Here is a 25,021-nt window from a genome sequence, read left to right as displayed (position 1 = left end):
TGTCGTCAGTCAAGACCCCTCGATTTGGGGCTAAACACAGAGGACAAGCTAATAGGAGGATTAACTTAGCCTCTGCTGGGGGACGTCTGCGACGCAAATAACTCTCCATCCTCATCCGCGGTCACCAATGTCAAATTGCAGGGGGCGTATACATGTACCAGTTTGTGCCTCGAGCCCATGCATGCACCTCTATACCAGTCGACAGGTTGTACGGGAGTTGGTAGGAGGGTATTATGAAACCCTTTCTAGTCAGATTCAGAGTTCTAAACGTTCTTTCCTTCGTGCTTTTTTAGGCTCGCTGTGGAATCATATATTCCTTTAGTTTATAGATTATATAGTGCTTTCATCATGGTTCTATATTGTCGTGTTTGTGCTGCTGCATGTACGCTCAGCTATTTGCTCTTTCTTCTGTTGGTGTCGGGAGGTAAGACGTATACAGTTGTAACATATTTTTGTTCATGTTCGTTATGTACGTGTCATAATATTCTCACATAACAATACATTTATTTTGTCATACGTCATGTCCAAAATTATGTCAACTTTAATGGTTGGAATTATTAGAAAAACATGTGTATATGCAATCGTATCTGCTGTGGAGGTTCGTATATAGCTATTATTTTTAGATTGTATGTTCGTATAGTATAGTTTAGTTTGTTATACTCTTTGTAAGGTTTGTTGTTATTATACTCAATCATGTTTATACTCAGCTCTTTTCCCTATATATCTGCATATGTTTTTAATATGGACCTCTGTCTTGTGCAGCTGAGAAATAAAGTTCTGAATTGAAAATTGAATTGAACTATATCCAGGACCGCACGGTCGATATTTGGGTTATATGTGATCCCCACTTCTAAGCTGAGAGAGACGTTGCACACGTTTCTATGGACCCTAGACTAGCTCCCTAGAGTCAAGACCCTGACCTATCTGACCGATCTTCGGTTGGCTTCACTCATCAAGAAACAAGGTCGGACAAGTCGGTTGTTGGAGATGAACGAAATTTTTATAAATGACGTGAAAGTGTGAGTTCAGCCTCAAAAGCCGTGATTTATCTTTGATGTTTTTCTTGCCCCCCCCCCCCCAAATAAAAACCACCCCCAAAAAAAATCCGACATGTTTAAAGCCTCTCTGCACTAGTTTGGCCAGGAGGGATTAGACCTCCCTGCATGGTCACTGACAGGTGGTAATCTCATCAAATCAGCTCTCAATTTACATGAGAAAATGGGGACAAACGGTCACCGATTAGGCTTTGTTTGCTATATAGCGGGCGCACGTAGCTACACGTAGTACAGTGGGGTTTTAAAGTAAAAGTCTACAACAGGGCGTCTAAGCTCTCTCCAGAGACATCTTCTGCTCTCATAAAACTTCAGATGTTTCGGAAGTAAAAATGATACAAAAACGAGATATAGAGCGTCAGAAATAATGATAATCCTCGTTATCTGAGCATGTTTCTTTTTTTACATTATTTAGTAGAAACCCTGAGCACCCGCCCTGACTTGTCGACTATTCTCCATCATGTTCAAATATTTTGATGTATCGTGTGAATTAAACGTGAATGATCGTAGTGCTTGATAACGAGATGGCATAACGATTCCCTCAATAAATCAAAATGAGGAACTTTGTAAGCTGTGTGCTTAGTACTTGTGTGGATGATTGATTGTGATGTAATACTCCCATTTCTTTTTTATGCGAAAAAGATGATTTCGAAACAAGTCCGAAAAGTAAGCGTGTGAGCTGGCACTGGTAATGGTATTCATCTTGAAACAAAATTTGTCGACTAATTAGAGCAAATATAGTAACGAATAAGCAAGGGCTAGAATTATTTTTGCTCCAAGTGTTATTAACTCTCGTATTACCACGATATGATATGATTACAGAAAACTTGTTCAAGCCGTAAGTTTAGAATTAATAGCGGATGTCAAAAAGGGTATGGTATGGCTCTACCCCCCTCCCCCGTATCTTGTCAACAATTTACTTCTTTTTTTTTACTTCTTCTTCTTTTTCTTTCTCCTCCTTCTCCCTTATTAGTTATTACCTCATTCTTCTGTTTCTTCTTCTCCTCCCCTGCGCCTTCCGCCTTCTTTATCTTCCCCCTTCTTCTTCTCCTTCATTCCTCTTTTTCTTCTTCTTGTCCATCAGCAGAATATAGTTGGAAGGTAACGAACACTCCCCCCCCCCCCCCTCCTCTTTCAAATGTCCCAGCGACGCCCTTGCAATGGCCATAGGGGGGTTATCACTTTACTACCAGGCAACCGGATTGATTTGAAACGAAATGACTTTTAGATTGATATTACTAGGACACCGCCCCTTTATATTCCATGATGTCTTTCTGCGTTGTTTCACAAAGTCGGAGTAAATATTATAATCGCATTATCGAAAGGAAGCAGAAAACGGGGAGTTACAAATTGAAGAAAGTCGATGAAACCATAGAAAGTGACGATTTTGTTTTTGTAATCATTTGACGTCATTCGTGACGTCAGTTGTGTTGTCGATCAACTCACTCATTTGTTTCACTACAAACAAAATGTTTCTCTTCTCCCAGCTTGAAAGGGTTGGAACTCTATGAGCACAATAGCACTTAAACATGATCCTGCTGTGAGCCTGTGAGGATTGCCACAATGTGTTCACATTAACTGAACTCTGGCGGCTTTCCAAGTTCCTAGTTTGCGAAAGTTTGCCAGTCGTTACGCTTGAAAAAAAATACGAGAGCCGAATACCTGAATCAGAATTCTCAAATTCTTTTATATGGAGCTCTAAAAAGTAGATTAAAGAATATCATCGGACTCTATGTGGTTGCACCCGAAATGAAGTTGTCATTTTTTTTTTTGGATTTTGTATAAACATCGCTCTCTTCGTCTCTCGTATCTTGTCAATCCTGGGAGCAATGTTTTATATTGGTGAATAGAAGGCTCTATACTCTCATCTGAAAGGTCATGGGCATAGGTCCGATACCCGCTCCGTTACTCTTGACCCATGTACCTGTCAATACTGGGGTAATAATGTAATACTGGCATTGACCGTAAGAAGAGCTATACTGATGTTTCTTATGTATTTTTTTATTTTTTTTATTGTTGTTGTTGTTTGGGGTGATATCAGTTGTCTAAGTAAAAGTAGTAGCAGTAGTAGTAGTAGTAGTAGTAGTAGTAGTAGTAGTAGTAGTAGCAGTAGTACCATTAACACTTTTATATTATTCCAATCACACACTGTTTCAATGAGTCAATTAGTTCAGATGCACAAACATTATCCACGATGTGTAAATCCAGCATGCATCGATTGGCAGTGAGAACGAAACGACAGCAATGGCATGTATGCAATTTACTGTTGATGTGGAAGAGTTGATGCAAGTTCAGTGGAGTTTTTACATGTACATTTATTTCCATCCCAGGAAAAAAAATGAATTGGCACCGAGTGGCACGCGGGCTCTCTTCATGACCCGCTTGGAGGAGGAAATAAAACTAAATTTGTTGGGTTCAGGTCATCTATGCTACCCTCGGGAGTTCGCCGATGGAAGAGAGGAGGGAAAAGAGAGGGGATAATATATATACGGTATACAGGCATATATATATTATATACTTATATGAAGAGAGAGAGAGAGAGAGCGAGGGGGCGGAGAGGAGAAAGGCAATGGATACGGGAAATTACCAGATATCGGACAACGCGGAGTAGTATTAAAGGCTACAAAATGACTTTTCACTTTCTGCTCTGTTGTTTATTTTGGTTTTTGTTTCAGTGATTGTTCATCCGTTTGTTTGATCGTTTTGTTAGAACTTTGTCACTATTCATAGATAATTCAGTGTGATTTAGTGAAACATATTATATTTATTAATTGATTGATTGTAATGAGGCTGATTAAAAATAGCAGTTCATCTCTATCACGTTTCGATTGGAAACACATTGGTACACGCTGATGTCTCTTTACGGTCATGGTGATGTGGGCCTTTTTATAGTCGACAAATTTGTTTAAAGATGAATACCATTACTAGCGCCAGCTCACACGTTTACTTTTCTGACGTGTTTCGAAATCATAAAAAAGAAATAGGGGTAAATTTACTTCACAATCAATCATCCATTAAAATAGGCACACAGCTTTGACAAAGTTCCTTATTTTGATTTATTGAGGACATCGTTGGCCATCTCGTTAAGCCATTAAAAAAAAACATGTTTAGCGTCCTGCCTTTTTGAAAAGTAGGAAGGAGGAGGCCCTTTTTTTGCCAAAATGTCCGTTCTCGGTACATTTCAAGATGGCCGCTAGCATTGTGTTCGTTTTTTTTTTTAAATCAGAAATTGATCATTTTAGAAGTATGTTTTTCATATTTGTATTCATTGAAAAATATTGAAATAAAAAAAATAAATAAAAAAATAGGAGGCGGCCTCAAAAAAGAAGCGGGCGGGGATGATAAACATGCAATTTTTTTAATGACCTTATATAGTACGATCAATTTCGAAATACGACAGTGAAACTTAATCGACACGGTTGTCCGTACAGGCCGACTTATTTTTTTTTTTAATATTTCGATGGGTCTATCTTAACTTGTTTATGTATTCAATTTTTTTATTTAGTATATTTTTTTTTGACTCACTTATGTATTCATTGTATTTATTTATTTATCTATAATATAATATAGTGGGGTGACAAAACCTCGTATCTCAAAAATCATGAATTTTCAGGAGAGCGTAAAAAAATTTCCTGTCTCAACAGACTTAGTGCTGTGACACCGTCCTTTGTGTGGAATTTGTGAAAAAAACCGAGACAAGAGGCGTTCCATGGATTTATCAGATGGTGTCGTAGGCCATTAGGTACACAATTATGCCAAAAAATCAAAATCTCAAAAATTGAGATACGAGGTTTTGTCACCCCACCGACGAATATATTAAGTTTTAGTATGAGTGTGCGCGCGCGTGTGTGTGTTGGTTTGTGCGCGTGTGTGCGTGTGTGTGCGGGCGCGTGTGTGTTTGTGAACCAATCAATGCACGTATTGAAGGCATATCGATGGGCAGAACCATGCTCCTCGGCTCCACCCTATGGAGTACACGCTTATGAACAATAATCTTGTATTCTTACTGGTTGGCATTGACTATAAAAAGCAAATTCCGAAATAAGCGAGTTCTTGATTTGCTTAGCTTTTACAATCTCTGAATCGGGTAAGTTCCGAGTAGGCCTCCATAATGAATACGAGGAAAAGGGGCATGTTGTATTCCTGTTGCATTTATGTGTCCTATGTAAGGCTATGTTACATACATTTAAGCAGGCGCGGATCCAGGATTTCTTAGGGGGGGGGCCCAAATTTGAAATTATGCTAGCCAAATATTGGTACGTAATGGTGACCAACGGTGATGTAATGCGGCGGGGGGGGGGGTCGGTGCAGGGAGGGGCGAGTCCCCCCCCCCCCCCCCCCCTCCACGAAACGCGGAAGCTTTGACGTTTCGTTAAATTATTAAAGAAAGAAGACGATTCGTTGTACCGTTCTCGACTCAAAATCTTCGTCTGAATTTAGTTTTGCCCCTCCCGCGCGAAGCGCGGAAAATTTTACGTTTTATTAAATTGTTAGAGCAAGAAGACGATTCGTTGGAGAGTTCTCGACTCTTAAACCTCGTCTGAATTCAGGTTCCCCCATCCCGAGCGAAGCGCGGAAGCTTTTACGTTTCATTAAATCATTAGAGAAAGAAGACGACTCGTTGTACCGTTCTCGACTCTTAATCCTCGTCTTAATTCAGTTCCCCCCCCCCCTCCTGCGCGAAGCGCGGAAGCTTTTAAGTTTCATAAGATAATGAGAGAAAGAAGACGATTGGCTTTACAGTTCTCGACTCTTAATCCTCGTCTGAATTCAGGTGCCCCCCCCCCCCCTGCGCGGAAGCTTTGACGTATCATAAGATTATGAGAGAAAGAAGACGATTCACTGTACCGTCCTCGATTCTTAACCCTTGTCTGAATTCAGTCCCCCCCCCCTCCCCTCCCGCGCGAAGCTTTGACGTTTCATTAAATTATTAGAGAAAGAAGACGATGCGTTGTACCGTTCTCTATACTCTTAATCCTTGTCTGAATTTCAAAGATGTTCTTTGTCTGCTCCTTTTACTTCCTACGTCCTCTTCCGTTTTTGGGGGACCGCCCCCCCCCCCCCCTGGCTACGCGCCTGCGGTTAGATAAACACATTTTGATAACTTGTCCGGCCCCGGAAGCTCAGGGTTTCAGGCGTTTAATTAAGGTCAGATGATCATTTTTTTTTAATACCTATTATTTTGTGACACTGGTAGTTCACTATTTGGCGTGGGGTCCAGGGGGCGGATCCCCCCCCCCCCCAAAAAAAGAGGGGTTTTAGGCAATAAATTACCGTCAGATGAGCATCTAAGGGCCAGCCGTAGCGCCCTAGGTGGAATCCAGGGGGCAGAGCCCCCGGAAGCTTAGGGGTTTTAGGCATTTAATCACGGTCAGATGAGCATATTTTGATGCCTCATTTTTTAACACTGCACTGGCATTTAACTATTCTTTCTTTCTTGCTCTCATTCTATTTTTTTTTTCTCTTTAATATACTTTTTCAAATAAAGTGGGGGGGGGGAGGGAGCTCGAGGCTCCCGATCCCTGCCGTACCTCGGGCCCTGATATGTAGGAATCTCAAGAATCATATTTCGTGCCTGGCTGTAAATTTAGGAATTTGTCATTTTCCAACAAACACATATACAAACGTATAATTTACTAAAAAATGAGGACAAATCTCGGAAATTATGTCATTTCAGCATTAATTGTAATCCACCGTTGTGGAATTAGAAATAAACCACGTTTGAATTTGATTCCCCCAAAGCCCCCCCCCCCCCCCCCATTAGTACGCCAGTATCTCCTCTTTTCCTTTTTTCTTTCCCTTTCCTTCCTTCTCTCTTATTTTTTTGATTGGGGGGGGGTTAACAGCCTGGGAGGCAGGGCCCTTTCGGCCCCCCCCCCGATTTCCTTCTTCCCCCTTTTCTTTTCTTCTTCTTCTTCTTCTTCTTCTTCTTCTCTTTCTTTCTTTCCCTTTCTCTCCTCTTTCCCTTTCCCTTCTTTTCCTTTCTTCTCTCTTTTTTTTTTTTTTTTTTTTTTTTTGCGGGGGGGGGCCAAGGCCCGCTCGGCCCCCCCCCCTGGATCCGCGCCTGCATTTAAAGGTTCTAGGACAATAAACCCCTGGGCAATCACCCCCGGAAAATTATTCCCCCGGGGACAATCACCCCTCGAGGAAAATCACCCCCCCCCCTGGAAATTTACCCCCTAGGACAATTATCCCCAGTGGACAATTACCCTCCGAGGATAATAACCCCTTGAAGAAAAAAATCTGCTTTTATTAAAATCAACTGATTATCAGGCTGGACTTCCCTTATAACGAACAAGGGGGTGATTTTTTTTGTTTTTGTTTTTTTGTTTTTTTTGTTTTGGGGGGGGGGGTAACTTCCGGGCGGTGATTGTTCCGGGGGGTGATTGTCGTGATACGACATTTCAGCTCTATCTTCTGCTCTTCCACAAAGATTGATGTTGGAATGTCGGGCTAAACCATGCAAAAAGGCAGTGCTATTACAGGGGGGTGTTTCACAAAACTTGATATCAATAACAAGTTGCAAGCTACTGTTACAAGCTACTGAAATCATGGCATCTGATTGGCTAAGAGCAAATTTGTCATAGAAATCTAGCATTTGTTATAGATAATAAGTTTTGTGAAACGGGCCCCTGGTGTTTATTAAAATGTGAAAATGTCAATCAGAAATTAAGTAAACGGCTAAGAGCAAGTTTGAAAACACAATTACCTGACGTCCTGACCCTATTAAAAAACGTCGTTCAACTCGTATTGCCTGAGGTTAAAGCATGTGTTTTTTATCACGCTTTCATTATTGCATTCATTCGTCTAGTTATTCATTATATTCTGGAATTATTTGGGATTTCTTTTCAAGCGTTTGTTCATCCAATCAATCGCCCATTCTTCTGCCCATTCAGGCAATGGGGAAGTATGTCATTTCATTTTATTTTGCTCGGAATATCCTCATGGTAAATCAACTTACATAAAAATAAAAAGCAGAAAGTACTTTCAGCCAGAACTGGAACTCCACGATAGGCAGCATTTTGATGCCTTTGAGCCAGATTAAATACAAACATTATAATGTGTTACTAGTAATGCAGAACAGCAAGGTGAAGGAAAGGGGGTAGACCGAAGTATAGAGGTGCCGTCGTCTAGTGGATACGCTGTAATTTATAAGTGAAAACTTTCAACAAGTCTCACATTTCTATTCAATAAAAGTGAAAACACAAATTGAGTGCAAACAGGGGTCGAGATACATGATACTGCCACATGCGTGATTTATACCAACAATTTTGGCCAGTTTCGATCTCACATTTTATTTCGTTATTTCATGTCATTTGTGTGGATTTCCAAATTTTAATGTATAGTGAGTAAAATTACTTGTTGTTATATTCACGTCGTCATCGGTTAAAACAAAGCCAAAAGCCAAAACATATTTGCATTCGATCACTAGCTTGTCTTGTCAAGTCGGTGTACTATTATTTAGAGCTAGATAGGAAATAACGGAAAATTCAAGACTATAAGCATTAATAACTTGCCTACCTATATTTATCTTCTCCGTCATACACTCATACAATACACTAACAAATTCATACACAAATATCGCGTGAACACATTTTCATTTAAATTTCACTTTTCACAATTTTTCTTTTGAGGCCGCCATCCTAGTCAAGTGTCGCTTATGATTGCGGTCTCTTGCACTTTTCCACAGATAGTTCAGATAAAACTTTAAATTTATAATAATATTTTATAGAAATATTAAGTTCGTATGATTTGTATATGTAAATCACATTTTAACATTTTGATATTATTGTTTGCATATTTGTATTGTATTATAGCTTACGTTTACGTGTTCTTTGTTATTCAGTTATTGTACGAGTGTACGTGGGAAAATGCAGAAAGAGAATAGAATAGAATAAAAATCATACCCCTTTCTCTCTCTCTCTCTCTCTCTCTCTCTCCATGTTTCTCCCTCTTTCATTCTCTCTTTCGTTCATATACACTCCCGCACAATATTTTCCCCCACCTCTCTTTCATTTCCTCTTATTCTCTCCAGATAATGCTTCCTGGTATCTGGATTAGCGTTCTCTTCCCCCTTCTCTTTATTCTGTCCACTATCAATCCCACTAATTCCCCCTTTCTTGCACTGTTTGCATTAATCACTGTACTCTGTATTCTATCCCCTTTCTGTGCTGAAGATTCAAACATGGTTACTTTTTAACATGACGTTTAATTAACAGGGTCCAATCTTCGTTATGATGTATGTATTTTTTCAAGGAGGGATTTACTATGACGAGCCCAACTTTACGTTATTTCAAAAAAAATAATTGATGATTTGAAGAAGAGACAAGGAAATGGGATGCTTCATAATGGATAGGCCAAACATCAAGTCCGCAAGAGTTCTTACATAGTTTTGTAAACATGTCGCTAGAAATATTGACCATAAATTCACAGTGAAGGAAGAATTCTACATATGGGGTAATAATATAATTGCAGGGCTCCCAGGGAGTAGTACTAGTAGTTGTAGTAGTAGTAGTAGTAGTAGCAGTAGTAGTAGTATTAGTAGTAGTGGTTGTAGTAGCAGAAGTAGTAGTAGTAGTGGTTGTTGTAGTAGTAGAAGTAGAAGAAGTAGTAGTAGTAGAAGTTGTAGTAGTAGTAGTAGTAGTAGTAGTAGTATTAGTAGTAGTAGTAGTGGTTGTTGTAGTAGTAGAAGCAGTAGTAGTGGTTGTTGTAGTAGTAGAAGTAGTATAGTAGTAGTAGTAGAATTAGTAGTAGTAGTAGTAGTAGAATTAGTAGTAGTAGTACTCTCTTTCACTGATAATGGATCTTCTATATGATATATTTATAGGTCATGGGCAAGCGGACTTGGACCCACAGGTGATCCTCTCTTGTAACTATGAGAATGAAACGGATCCGTTCTGTGGCTTCACGCAAGATACCCTCGATGACTTTGACTGGACCAGACAGGCTGGTACCACGTCTACAGAAAATACAGGACCAAGTGTCGACCATACCTATGGTTCGACAGAAGGTACGTATACACATCAGTATCTAATGGGGTATATGCAGCTCCAGACAGAAATAACCGTCTGGTATATAGGGAATTCTTTAATAAAACTGATATTTGTCAACCTTCCCAGTACAAATAGAGGTGGTCAGTAGAGCCAGACGTAGTCTCAGCGGAACAACCGTCGATATCAGAGACTGAGGCTTTCGGTCAAGATAAGATCGTACTCGTATTCAAATTCGATGGTTCGACTTTTGAGAACGGTTATTCATTTACATGAAATATGAAGAAAATGATTGTTAATGATCAAAACATGTCAAAAACTTGTTATAACATGTTTCCATCTCTATTGATAGAGGGAGATCTAGAGTTAATATACTTTTTACCTTGGTAACATAGTTCAGTCTGCTATCATCATGAACAAAACACTGATACGACTTCTTGCTCCTTCCAGGCTACTACATTTACACCGAATCGTCCCTTCCGCAGACCCATGGTCACGTGGCCCGACTCGTCTCTCCCATGATGCAGCCGTCGACCACGCCCATCTGTTTCGCGTTTTACTACCAGATGAACGGGGAGGACATCGGTAAACTCCGGGTACTCCTCCAGACCGCCAACGGGACGGATGACCCGACGCTGCTCAAGCAATGGAGTGGTCATCAAGATGATAAGTGGTTGAAGTCGGGGATCACCATCCAACCCCAGACTGAAGATTATCAGGTAAAATTAGGGATTACACTATTAAAGCCCCACTGTCCTACTTGTAGCTACTTGCTCCCTCTATATAGAAAACTTCCCCAATCGGTGCCTGTTGGTCCCCCATGATCCTCTATTTCTTATGTTAATTGAGAACTTAGTTGATGAGATAGCCATCTGTCAGTGACCTCGCTGTGTGGTATAATCCCTCCTGGCCAAACTAGTGCAGATAAGCTTTAAAGGCTTGTAGTGTTTACAATCGTATGAAATCGGTTATTTAAGAATTTGTCTGTTTTTTGTCAGATCATTCTTGAGAGTGAGGTTGGTGAGAGCTACAGAGGTGATGTAGCAATTGACGATCTAATGATTCTTGATAAAGTCTGCCCTTTAGGTAAGTATGTCATTCACATTATGAAAAAAATACTCCCCCCTCCTCCAACCTCCCCCCCCCCCCCCCTTTTTTTTTTTTTTTTGCTTCCTCATGTTACTCCAACATTATCGTTATATTTGCTACATTTGTTTAAAGTTTGAAGTTTATTTGCTTTATGTTTACATTGAAAGCCATTGATATCCATACAAGTTGAAGAGTCTATTGAAAAAAACATTACTGGTGCGGTATATAAAAAAAATGCAGTATTATGTCCTGTAAGTAAGTACAAGTTTTCGAGGAAATTATAGATACGACAGGCAATTGTAAAATACATGTATGAGGAACCTGAAAAACATAGCTAATCATTGATGGCTACTTCGTATCAAAAGGGGAATCAGCGTCATAAGGAATATATTGCTTTAGCATTTCCCTCAAATTTCAATTATACATGTACAGTGTAACTGATTATGGACCGGATTTGTATGCCTTGTTCGTATATCAACATACATACCTTTTCTCTATGGAATGTTTTTAAATGTATGTGATTTTTTTTAATATTCAGATTCACATTGAGTATCATTTTGATGAGTTCACAGTGTCACAGTACACTTTTTGTTTGTCTTGTACCACCACACACATAATCAATATCCCCCAATAACTTTTAGATAATTTCTTTCCCGATGTACCCGACCAGTACTCGACATTATCGTTTAGGATGTATACCTTATGATTGAATCATATTGTGAACTATAATAATCGTGTATTCACGATTTTCAGAAGGGAATAGTCACCGGTAAATGTATCTTAATCACAAAAGTGCACTAACATTTGCTCGGCGAGAATCGTTCCGCGCTTCATTTGGTCTAAGATTCGTCTAAGTATGGACGCAATCTTTTCAAGATATAATATATATATATATATATATATATATATATACATGTTTTTTTTTACAAAGTCATGTTTAACTTCATTTTTCCATAATAATTTTGGTCAAACACCTAGATATTTACATGACTGGACCCTTTTTATTTCGTTATTATCTATATACATATATCAAACATCAATAATTTCTTGTAATCATTTCAAATGCTGTTGAGTGCCTATAAACATTACTTGAAATTGGTTAATATAATTATCTTTTAATTAAAGGGGCACGTTCCCGCCATTGTAGTTATCGCTGCTCTAGTCATCGCCATCTTGGTTCCGAAGATCGACTTCTAATTTGCATACAGCTGTCAATCAAAGTACGCGCGGCCTGGCCTGCCTTCGTCAAGCCAGCTGATCGCTGCCGATCCTGACGTCACGAAAGTGGGCGGAAACAGCAGCCGAATCTTAAAACCGAACTGCGATTGGTATTACTTCGGCACATGTATGCGATAATCGGCATTGTGCGGGCATTCGGAACATGCCATCTGCGTAACAGCCGTATTCTGTTGGTGTCAATAGGCAGCTAGCACCGTCCGCCAGCGAGTACGTATTTTGAACGCCCTCTGGAATACGGGGAACATGCCACTTTAACCAGCATGATAATCTTAAAAGATCTTCATCAAATTTGCTACAAGCTTCTACTGGGTCTTTTGATGAGGTCAATATACATGTGATGAATACTGCTGCTAGTTAATGTCAATCCTGCAACTTACCTACACAGACAACCTCACGTGTGATTTCGAGACAAGTCAAGTATGTGGATTTACTCAGGATACAACCGATGATTTCGATTTCTGGTGGCATGCTGGCTCTACCTCTTCTTCTAGTACGGGTCCAAGAACCGACAACACATTCAAGAACGCAAGTGGTAGGTTAAAGGGTATGGCCGTAGCGTACCCACGGCAAACCCCATGGCATAAAGCAAAAATGATATTCGATTTGGGAGATCATGGACCTATTACGGATGGACATTCATCGTTTTCTTAACGAATTCATTGTGATTGTCTCCGTCAATGTCGTCTCAATAACATTCCGTACATGTTCCTTCCCTTTGGTCTCATCATGGTCGCCGGCAAAAAGCCGGGACAGAATCAAGATAGTGATTTTACACATGTTAATCTACATGCGCAGAAGATAATTACTAGCCTAAATCATGGAAAATAGATGTGCAGTTCTGGCTTATAATCGGAAATTGTTGTTCCGTGTACTGTACATGTACTTTTTTTGAAAAACATGTTGATATTACCAGATAGAGGTTATTTTTGGATTTTTTGGTTGTGATTTAAAATCCCGTTTCCCCCTATTTCCTCATGATATTCCAGAGTTACAACGCACAAGGCTGATACAGATCATGGCCTTCTAATTGTTTTTATAAGATCATAGGTGTGTGCGAAAGTTTGCGTAACAGTAATAATACATTTCATATCACTAAAATCGTCTGCTTTTCAACTTTGCTGCTCCCACTTGAGGATGCTTTTATTTAAGACACACTCTTACAAAGCACACCATCCAAACAAAACCCAAGAGAGGGAAACTGCTCCTTTGTCAATGACCGAAAATGCTTACGCAGTCGTTATTGTTAAAACAGCTGAATGTTCTCATTAAGATACACATAATCAGAAGGCGGCGACTATGATTGGATCAAAGAAAGAATCACGTTGAATGTCCATCCGTATTAAGTCCATGGGGAGATCGAGCATTTGCAGGCGCAGGCCCCAACATGTGGTATGACTAGCCATTGTAGCTAAGGAAATCACCATCATCAATTACTTTTCAATAAAAACTAAAAGCAAAACTTTTCAAGCATATCAGGAGCTCTTTCAGCTCAGTGAACTATAGTTGTACAATGTCTGCGCTTTATACAAGTATATTATTATTGTTATGGTTATTATTATTAATATTATTGTTGTTGTTATTATTATTATTATTATTGTTATCATTATTATCATTATTATTATTATATGGATTTTATAGATGTTATTAAACACGGGACGCTGAACATACCACAATGTCTTACGCATCTTACCGAGTAGGCTACTCATTTAACACTTCTGTGTAGAGAATCGATGTAGGATAGATTAAATGTCTCGATATACCCTCACCTATTTTGTTATATATTCGATAGGGCATTATATGTTTATCGAAACATCCTACCGTCAACAAGGCCATGTTGCTCGTATGATCTCGCCAATGATGGCGGGTCACGGTGGTCGACCATCCTGCATGATTTTCTACTATCACATGTTTGGAAGGATTATGGGCGACCTCAACGTCCACATCAAAAACTCGACGTCGGACGACATCGGTGATCCCGTGTGGAGTCTGTCGGGAAATCGAGGCGATAAATGGCGGGCTGCAGAAGTCGTGATCAGCACGCCTTACGATTATCAGGTAGCAGGCTCATGATGCCCTTATATCCATATTTAGCTAATGAGGACAAAAAAATAACTCCTCTTTTTTTCAGCCACTATATTTTGCTCCTTTGGTCACTTTCGCTGCCATGGGATATAAAATAAGCAAAACTTCAAAACATGAAAGAGAAAAGACAACAGGACTGCTCCGTCACAGTATCCATCGTTTTTCACGACTAAGTGTGTGACGAATTGAGTGACCACCGTCATTTACTAAGAAAAGAAAATATACTACATGTTGAGAAGATTGCCACAAATAGGGGTTAAATACTGTGTACTCTCTATCTGAGGATTTAAAATTGTTTCTGCGTCAGTGCTCATCCAGTAATATGAGTTACCGACAAAAAGTTACTTTTGATGGAGTTTTTAGGATTGCACCATGTATCCTGAAATATTTATACACAAGTGCCCCCCCCCCCCCGTGAAAAACTCTGGAATCGCAATCACGATTATTGCTTTTTCCTTCATTGCTGCGTGAATTGTGATTTCAACATTGTTCTGACAATGCGACCCCATTTGTTTGTCTTTCATGTACAGGTTGTATTTGAAGCAGAGAGAGGCGAAAGCTATCAAGGAGATATAGCGATTGATGATGTCAATATCACCTTCACCGAATGCCCAGGATTTCGTTAGTATTCATTCTTCTCATTATTCAGATAATCGCTCCTGTAAAAAGAAATACAAAACAATAATTTTAGTCAGTATTTGGAAGGTACTCTTCTTTGTGTAACATGCGATTAATTTTGCCCCGTATCATTAATCTGTTTAGACTTTAGAGATTATGTGTATACATTCCTTTCTAAATAATGTTTGATCTGCTTGACCTTTTGAACGTATTTTAGTTTGAGTGAAATTGGTATTTTTCATTTTCGAGCAATGTCTAGTATTTTCTTTTAAATGATTGTAGAAATGTTTATATTTCTTTTCTTCCTAAACATGATGAAGTTGCTATCTTATTACGATGCCTTAAAGGAGCTACACGAAGAAAATTCACTAACAACTAATAATTAGAACAAATTACATATGGATGGAAAGATTTTCTCTTGAAAAACACGAACAATTTGCTGAGAAATCATATAGATATCATAGAAAGGCGTAAAATGCAATTGTTCAAAACCCTCCTTAGACCCCCGAACGCCCCTGAACGTAAGTCAAACACACAAGCGTAGCGAGCTCTGAATAGTAACGTCACACACTGGACAAACAGCTCAGTACCGTGTAGCCAGCCGTGTCCCGTATGTGACGTCACAAATATTGACGCTCTACAAAGGACGCTGAAGGCAGAAAATCTGGATCTCAAAACTAACATTTTCTAGAGTTGAATACTGCGGGCCCCAAAAGTATTTTGAAGAGAAGAGTTGTTGTATTTGATCGGCAAGGCTTCCCCTTCGCAATGATATGGGTTTTGCATCAATTCAAAACACTTTTGATTCTTTGTGTGGCTACTTTAAATAAAGGTTTTTACAATGTGTTGATATCAGAGCTGTTCATTTAATGTAATTGCAACTAGATTGGTCTCATTCGTACATATTTGTAAAGATTAATTCCCGAAGAAAAAAAATATGTCTTCTCGATCGCATGCAAAGTAGTTAGATCTCAGGAACTTCTCGAAAGAATGCTATATTCATCCAAATCCATGTGCACCTACTGAAACTTTGTTCACTTTCCTTTTTTCCAGATCACATCAAGAATTTTAGCAGTGTGAACTGTGACTTTGAGGAAGCCGAAATATGTTACTACGAGCAGAACAAGGACGATCAATTTGATTGGACCTGGGCTAACCGCGGTACATGGTGGAGGTTTACCGGACCTTCGGCTGATCACACGCTCGGAAATGAGCTAGGTAAGCGCCAGTAGACAGATCAGTCATGATGACTGTAATTGTTGAATACGAGAAGTTATTTTGAATTGCGTTATATATCTACGGTGACAAAAATCATATCAAGGTTAAGCTAATTAGTGCATGTGACAGTAGTCTAATGAATGTTTACACTGTTTATTTTGCATACCTTGTCGTATGTTGTCACACTCCTACAGTGCGTCAAAAATCATGCCAGCAGTATACGGATGTACAACGGGCGCAAGTTATAAAACGAAAACTGGCTGCAGGGGAGGCAGTGACACTGCGCCAATCAATTACATTCAGTCTATGCGCCCCAGCTTTGCCAAATCAGAGAGAAACGAGTTTTGTATCCAGAGATGCAAGGAACTAGCGAAAGATCGGTGTCGACGAAACAACTAGAGTCGTTAAACCACGGCGTCAACTGATTCATTGAATCAATCGAAGGGTGTACTTATAGCAATATATTGTAAACTAAATCTTCATTCGCAAGAACTTGTCTTCAGTGGAGATGACTATGAAGAAAATGTTTAGTACACAATTCCAGAATGGATCGGAAGAGACGTTTTTAGGATGTATCTATAGAAGCTCGCACAGCAGCCGATCAAATATTTAAGACGTTTTGAACCTCATTGAGAAAACTGAGAAGCTGTAATATAGTACGCTTTTTACTATCGGAGACTTCACAAACTTACTAAATATTGATTGGGAGATTCCTTCTGCACTAGGACATGACACTTGTTTTGCTAGTGAGTTTACTGAAGTTCTACAGGATCAATTTTTATCACAACTCTTAAGTCATCCTATTAGAGTGAGAGATGTTCAGAAGTCAAACGTGTCGGACCTTATAATAACAAATCAAGAAAACATGGTAGAACCTCATGTTACATATCGGGCACAAGTGATGACTTAGTATTGGAATTTAGTTTGGTCCTGACAGAAAGTCTACAGGAAACTTAACAAAATTGAATACTTTGCTTTCTTCAACAGAGACTAAGGAGTGAGAAAATGCGCTAAGACTCATTACGTATTCACGATGCTTTCGCGTAAAGTCGAAGCTCGATCCCACCCAAAAACCCCTGTGGATGAATGCCGCTTTCAAGAACATAATACACACTAAACATAATAATATTATAATAATAATATTGGCATTTATATAGCGCTCTTACAGACATACATGTGTATCACAGCGCTTTACAACATATTATTATTACCCCGGTCATCGGATTCAGGCTTACCCGCACACAAGGTATGCACATTCTCCACTCCCTGGGGAGCATTCCAGCCAGTCGCCATTTTACAAGCGCCACTTGCTAATCAAACCACATTAGCTTTCGCATCCTACCGGGTACCCATTTTAACACCTGGGTGGAGAGTGGCAAATGTAGATCAATGTCTTGCCAAAGGACATTAGTGCCGCGGCGGGACTTGAACCGCGGACCTTGTGATCCACAGTCCGGTGACTTATCCACTCGACCACGACACCTCTATAAAGCAATGAAGCGCTTTCAGAAGTCACCGTAAGTTAACATGTCAGAGAATTTTTCAAGAGAGCTAGAAATGAAGCCATTACAGTAGTAGCTGAATCGAAGAATACCTTTAAAAGGAACTGACTTCAGAATTAAAATTAAATCGTAAGAACTTCTGGAACAACGAAAATATTAAAATGAAGTTTAAATACAATGAGTCTCTGGAGAATCTGGGTGGAGGTATGGGCGATGGATGGAGCACTGACCTGCTGGGTCAAAGGGGCAGGGAAGGCGACATCAGGGGGTGGGGGCTACATCAACATGTGGCCGTTATGGCGTGTCCAAGGTAGAGGGTAAGGCAACATCCACAGACGAGCGACAAAGACGCGAATAGCACATACCATGTATCATTCTGGACAGTGGTTGTTGGGACTGTCCAGGCAGGGGCGGAGGTGGTAGGGTAGCCCCAGATGCAGAGTCGTCGCAGGGTTGGGATCAGTATCCTCCGTCCAATCGTTGGGATGCGGCAGGGTCGCAAAGCATGGCTGCTGGACGGATCCGATGTCATCGTCCAACAGTGAGGGGCGTCAGTACATGAATATCCAAGTAATATGGTCAACAGTGCAGAAAGTTCTGTACCGGATACTCATTCTTTTAGATATAAAGACAGCCTGCATTTCTTGTACTTACGTCTGTGTTTTGAGTTTGCTTTTGTGCATAGATATGTAAAAATATGTGAATGTAAAATATTCCCTTCATTCTCGGAAGGAATGCGAAAACTTAGTCACCATGGTTTTCTAGCAAAACTTATCACTCCAATCTCAAAATTCATTTCACCAGGATTCTTCATGTACATCGAGGCAAGCTGGTCCACGCCACGTAACTCGTACGCGCGCCTGACGTCACCGGAAGTTGGTGCTCAGAGGCGGCCATCTTGTCTCGAGTTTTGGTACCACATGTATGGAGTAGACGTGGAGGAGCTGAATGTTTACATCATGGCATCGGACGGTCCACTGCCCTCTACGCCGACCTGGACCCAGACTGGGGATCATGGTGACTACTGGCATCGGGCAACGGTTAACATCAATATGCTCAATCGACCGTTTAAGGTGACACCTTTGGTTCTATAATAATGATAATGATGATGATGATGATGAAGATGATGATGATGACGATGACGATGTTGATAATAATAAATATGATGATAATGATAGATAATGATAATCATAATAATAAAAACAATAATAATGTTGGATAATTCAATATCACACGACCCAACAAGCAAGATGCTCAATGCATTCCAATATTACCCCGTTTCTAGATGGGCTACCAATGTTGCTGCTCACATCATTCAAATAATTCCTTTTAACACCTGGGTGGGGAGTGGTAGATAAAATTAATGTCTTGCCAAAGGACACTAGTGCCACACGGAGGCTCAAACACACGACCCTCACTATTCAAGTCAAGTGTTTCAACCACCAGACTACCTCCAGTATGCCCATTAGAGATTCCAAATTGCATTTCTTGATCGATAGTTCTCAAAGCGGGTTTTTCTAGGATTGCTACCTTATTTGTCATATATGGATCCTAAGAGTTGGAACAGCCGTTACCTCTTTTAAAGAAAAGTTTTTTTAAAAAAAAATAAAAAAGGGGGGGGGGGACGTGAAGTACATGTAATTGAAACATTCAGTTCTGGATTTTGATAATCCAATGAAATAAGAGGTGTAATGTTTGTTGGAGTGGGAATCTCCCGTTTTTTAAAATATCTCTGACTGATCTTTAATATGAGGCCTACATCGGTATGTTCTTTCCAGGATGGTATCGATGTTGATCACTTATGCACTCATATCGTTAATTTTATATAAAAACTGATTATTATTATTATTATTGTTAATATAGGTGGTATTCGAGGGAAAACGTGGGGTATCCAGACGAGATGATGTAGCTCTAGATGATATCAAAGTCTACCAAAGTAGAAGTTGTCCGCCATGTAAGTGCACTGTTTGGAAACAGATTTTAAAAAAAGAACTGAGCTGAATGTATTATGAACGAATGTAGCTGCATATACATCATGAACAAAAAATCGATGCAATTCGAGGAAATGAACTATATATATATATAATGTAGATATTATCAAAGTAATTTGCTGTTAAGTTGTGTACACTTCTTCTGAATGAAACATCAGGAAAGCCTATGAACGATTGTAGCTGCATATACATCATGAACAAAAAATCGATGCAATTCGAGGAAATGAACTATATATATATATATAATGTAGATATTATCAAAGTAATTTGCTGTTGAGTGGTGTACACATCTTCTGAATGAAACATAAGGAAAAGCCTGTCTGCCATTAAAACTATATCACCACCATGAACTCCTCAATTTATTTCTTATGTCACTGTTGGTTCTATATAATAGTTGACACTTTAAGCATTCATGTAATCCCCTAATGTATTTTGGAGTCGTTCGTAGAATATAATCTATTGTTGATATTTTAGTACGTGCAATCAAAGGTGAATGTGCTGAATATATCACGAGTTTAAACTATTTGGTCTGGAGGGTGATTTACTTTATATCAATGCTGTCAAATCTCACACGGATAAAGTGTTTTGCGAGAAAAAAGTTTCTGATAAGCTATCTTATATCAATATCTAGATCAATGTATTTGCCTTTCAAGCGTAGTCGACACAAGCCTAAATAAAAACCATACCACCATCTGCGGATCCACAGGGACCTTCTGTGTCAAAGATGTTAGAAAGACCTTAAATAATATGTTCTTTGTGCAGTTACCACCGATTTTCCACCGGCAACCACTACTCCTCGACCTTGGAATGACCTTCAGTGCACCTTTGAGCAGGACTACTGCAACTTCACCCAGGCTTATGATGATATCTTTGACTGGGTTCGCCATAAGGGTACTGTCACCTGGAGATGGTGGTTCGAAACTGTTCACAAGGACCACACTCTAGGCACTAATCAAGGTATAAATTTAGTGCTTGTGGTCCAAGTTTTCACTGGTTTTAAATTCACATGCATAACTTGTAGCTACTTGCTCCCTCTATATAGAAAACTTCCCCAATCGGTGCCTGTTGGTCCCCCATGATCCTCTATTTCGTATGTTATTTGAGAGCTGAGTTGATGAGATAGCCACCTGTCAGTGACCTCGCTGTGTGGTCTAATCCCTCCTAGCCACACTTGTGTTGATAAGCTTTAAGTGGAGGTGTCGTGGTGTAGTGGAACCCCAGCCCGGCACAATTAACCTCATTTGGCAAGACACTTTTCCACATTTACTACTCTCCACTCAGCCGGGTTCAAATAGGTACCTTGAATAATTATAATCTCAGGGTCCGCAGGAATAGAAGTATTGATACTAATATGGCTACCATGGGTATATAAAGAAGATATATTCATTATTATTATTATTTTCATTATTATTATAATTATAATTATTATTATTACTGTTATTAAAATTATTTTTTATAATTATCCCTAATGTCGAATATTCATGGTGTTCGTATTATGTGAGCAATTTATGTTCAACCTTTTACCAACTACATGAAGTTTCTGTCGACCCAGTTAAACTGTTTTCTTATATAGCGTAAGATTTTTGTTTTTAATCTTTTTATCCAACTTACAGGTCACTTTATGCTTCTTCAGGTAATGGAATGGTGGAATCATTTAACCAACGATAATGCTCGAACAATGACCCCGCTACTCCAGGGGTCGTCCAACCCACGCTGTCTGTCATTCTGGTTTATTCTGAATGGGAGATTCGCGGATTTCTTTAACGTTTACATCTTAAACCATGGTGAAACATTGAACTTTGACCCCGACCTTGTTTTCTATGGTGACCACGGACCCAAATGGACGCAAGCATTCCTTGACATCCCACCTTCAACATACCCTTTCTATGTAAGTTCATATAAGCGACGAGACGAATATGGTAGGGAAGCGGCGCTCACCCTCCATGATTTCTTTCTTCAAACAACACAATGTGGAAATAGTCATTTCATTAGAACATGTAATTTAGGTGTCCGAATGTGTAGCTTTTATATCTTCCACTGTTTTTGCAAAATTTGAGTTAGTAATCGGGGGAAGGCGTCACTCTCCATTCCCGGTGAAACTCTGCTCTGTGCGTATTTTACGAGGTTGGTTGTTTCATATAGAATTCACAATAGCAGTGTAGATGTATAGATTGATGGATGAATATCATGATACATCAATCTTGTTTGAATTGCTTTAAATATGAAATATTTTGCATTTGCTGTAGTTTTTTTTATTTATTATACCTATTCTCAGTTTTTCGAACAAGCTGGTAACTCTCCCTAGCAAAGAATTTGTTGCTGTATCAGCCTAACTTTACATGCGATTTCATTTTCTTGCAATATGAAAACTAAATAATAATTTACCTGGAGGAAAAGATTTTCATTTGATTTTTTTTCTGCATGATTATTTTTTAGGTCGTCTTTGAAGGAATTATCGGGTTTATGTGGGCCACCACAGAAACAGCCATTGATGATATTCAGCTACTCAACCAGAAGTGCATGAGGCGTAAGATAGTGTTCTCAGCGTTTTATTTGTCTTTCTTTTTCTTTGTCCCCTCTTCATCCTTTTTCATCTCTTCCTCCAATCTCAAAACATGTGACGCTTGTGACATTATTATTCCTACTACAACTTATCTGCTATCATGGAACCATTGTGACAATAGCTTAAGATGTACGTGCACAATTTATGACATTAAATCAGCGCTTTTTTTGCAACCCGACAAAAAGATCTTCTTACGAAAGACTTGAAAACGCCGTCAGATAAAGCTACGGTCACAAAGGTTCGTACGATCGATGCGTTTGTACGAATCTCCCTCTTTTTCCATTGTGTTCCCGAATTTCCATTGTCTGAAAATCGTTCGTACTGCGTTCGTAGCAGTTCGTAAAGGCATTTGTGACCGAGGCTTAAGCTACGTTCACAAAGATTGGTAAATGTATGGTCTTGTCCAAGATTTTTTTTCAACCTCGTACGAAACCCTCTCTTCGTAAGGCAGCCGTACGAACGTTGTAAGAACATCGTAAGAACCACGCAAGATCTTCGTGCATTTCGTAGGGTCGAGAGACAATTCTAGAAGCCTTAAAATTATTACGATGATCGTAAGAACGCCTTAAGTTGCTCATAGAAGGCTCTTATGGCGTTCGTAAGAACGCCTTACGAACGGAGATTCATATGGCCTTCGTACGAACGACCCCTGGCGTTCGTAAGGCTTTTGTAAGGTGCTCGTAAGGTGTACGTACAATTTGTGCTGCGCTTTTTTGCAACCCGACAAAATGTCCAAAAAATCGCAATATCTTCTTACGAATGACTTGGGAACAAACCTTGTTAGATGGCCGTAAGTCTGACGTAAGAAGAACTCAAGGCATTCTTAAGAAAAAAAAAATTAAAAAAATTAAACGGCGTTCGTACCGTAAGAAGGACGTAGGAACTATGCCCCATCTACGAACAGGGAGATTCATATGAACACGAACGCATCGTTCGTACGAACCTTTGTGACCGTAGCTGAAGGTATAAAGATTCTCTATTCCGTACTGACCTCATCTAGATTCGGCAACCTTCAGTGTATATACTTTTTTAATTGCTGTGATATCACAAGGGTAGTTGTGCACCCCACAATGATTTTATCAATCATTGGGAAAATTACACCAATGAATGCTATCTAAAGAGTTCGTAAATTTTAATATAATTCAGATCAAGCTACCTTTCGGAATCGCCCTGATCGTATCATTCTTTTCACCCTGGCGGTATTCTCCTACAGCCGTGCCAACGACTCCGCCCATCAGCGCGGACTGTAACTTTGAGGACGGACAAGGAGACGGCATGTGCAATTATGTTCAGGTGCTGGAAGCAAAGTTTCGCTGGTGGCAGCGTTCTGATATGTTTCTTTGGCAACGCAATGTGGGCAACACAGCAACCGTCAACACGGGGCCACCCTTTGACCACACCTTTAGAAATTCATCAGGTATTACATCAATAATATTATTGTGTGATCTGAAATCCACTGCGATCTCATATTAAAAGATATCATAAAACATTGAAAGTTGGCCATTATTATCTACTGGTCCACGGCGAATTTTAAAGTCGGGAAAATTCCGCCGTCGCATGCGTCAGGGTCAGGGTGCAGCGGTCTGCTAATGTTTGTTTCGGCCCGTTATTAGACAACATTGAAGCCTGTGTTGTGCTTACCCGACAAAATGTTGCCAAAATGTGCAAAGTGGCTTTATCCATGCATTATGGTAATCCGCAACATCTTGCACTGATATAGGCTCTGGTAAAAACAATGAACTCTCTGAGGTGACTGGCATAGCACTATGGCATGTTTGTCATGAAGAGACTCCATAATTTTACCGGTGCCTCTAAAACAGTGCAAACTTGATGCGTGATCTGAATTGATTTGAATGGTGAAAATGGCAGCAAAATAATACACGAGAGTATCTCTCTCTCTCTCTCTCTTTCTCTCTCTGTATAGGATATTACCTGTTAGCAGAGGCATCTCAACCTCAGCGCCCAGGTGACAAAGCACGCTTTACATCCCGTCCTCTTGCCTCTACCGGTGATCGCATATGCCTGCAGTTTTACTACTACATGACTGGAGACGATATTGGCTCACTCACAGTGCTGTGGAGTGCTCCTCATTATGAAGAAAAGCCTATCTTCCAGACATCAAAGATGGCAGATCGCTGGCAGTCAGCTTACGTCGACATCAAAGACATCGTAGATAATTACAAAGTAAATGGTAGAATTATCATCCAAGTCAATGCGGTATCTGTTCAATAAACTTATTACCCTCCTTCAACAGTCATTCAAGATAAAAAGTTTTGTTTACTTCATAATAAAGCATTGGGTCCTGACTTGGCGGATGCTGTTCCAGTATAACACATGATAAATCCCTTTGATTGGGTTCTTGCCTATCTAATGAAGCTTTTGAAGGCAGTTAGTGTATTCGCCAGTAGTTTAACTTGATGTGTGCAGTTCTTTTAATTTTGCATAAACTTTGAGTACTGTACAGTCCAACATTAGCAAAATAACGCCTCCTGTGCAGCCGGCATAAAGCCCGGTGCGCACGAGTTGTTTTTTCGCTGACGTTGGGTTGCGTCAAAAACACATTAATAGTGACATCGCAGGGGCGTACGCAGGATTTTTTCAAGGGGGGGGGGGGGGGGGGGGGGGGGGGGGGGGGGGGGGGGGGGGGGGGGGGGGGGGGGGGGGGGGGGGGGGGGGG

General features: G+C 39.9%; 1 protein-coding gene across 1 annotated transcript; it reads left to right on the top strand.

The window, feature by feature from the left end:
- Window positions 1-152: 152 nt before the first annotated feature.
- On the top strand, window positions 153-24,591 carry LOC115920748 (MAM and LDL-receptor class A domain-containing protein 1-like). Its single transcript, XM_030977314.1, has 15 exons — window positions 153-424; window positions 9,880-10,062; window positions 10,493-10,761; window positions 11,041-11,128; window positions 12,756-12,902; window positions 14,160-14,425; window positions 14,983-15,073; window positions 16,124-16,288; window positions 18,595-18,863; window positions 19,654-19,744; window positions 20,544-20,738; window positions 21,395-21,669; window positions 22,218-22,308; window positions 23,558-23,761; window positions 24,269-24,591. Exons 1-15 carry the CDS (start codon window positions 349-351, stop codon window positions 24,574-24,576), a joined length of 2,718 nt encoding a protein of 905 aa, XP_030833174.1. The 5' UTR covers window positions 153-348; the 3' UTR covers window positions 24,577-24,591.
- The last annotated feature ends 430 nt before the right edge of the window (window positions 24,592-25,021 follow it).

This window comes from Strongylocentrotus purpuratus, unplaced genomic scaffold (assembly GCF_000002235.5).
Source record: "Strongylocentrotus purpuratus isolate Spur 01 unplaced genomic scaffold, Spur_5.0 spur5_scaffold_9, whole genome shotgun sequence".
NCBI lineage: Eukaryota > Metazoa > Echinodermata > Echinoidea > Camarodonta > Strongylocentrotidae > Strongylocentrotus > Strongylocentrotus purpuratus.
This window is presented reverse-complemented; position numbering and strand designations above follow the sequence as displayed.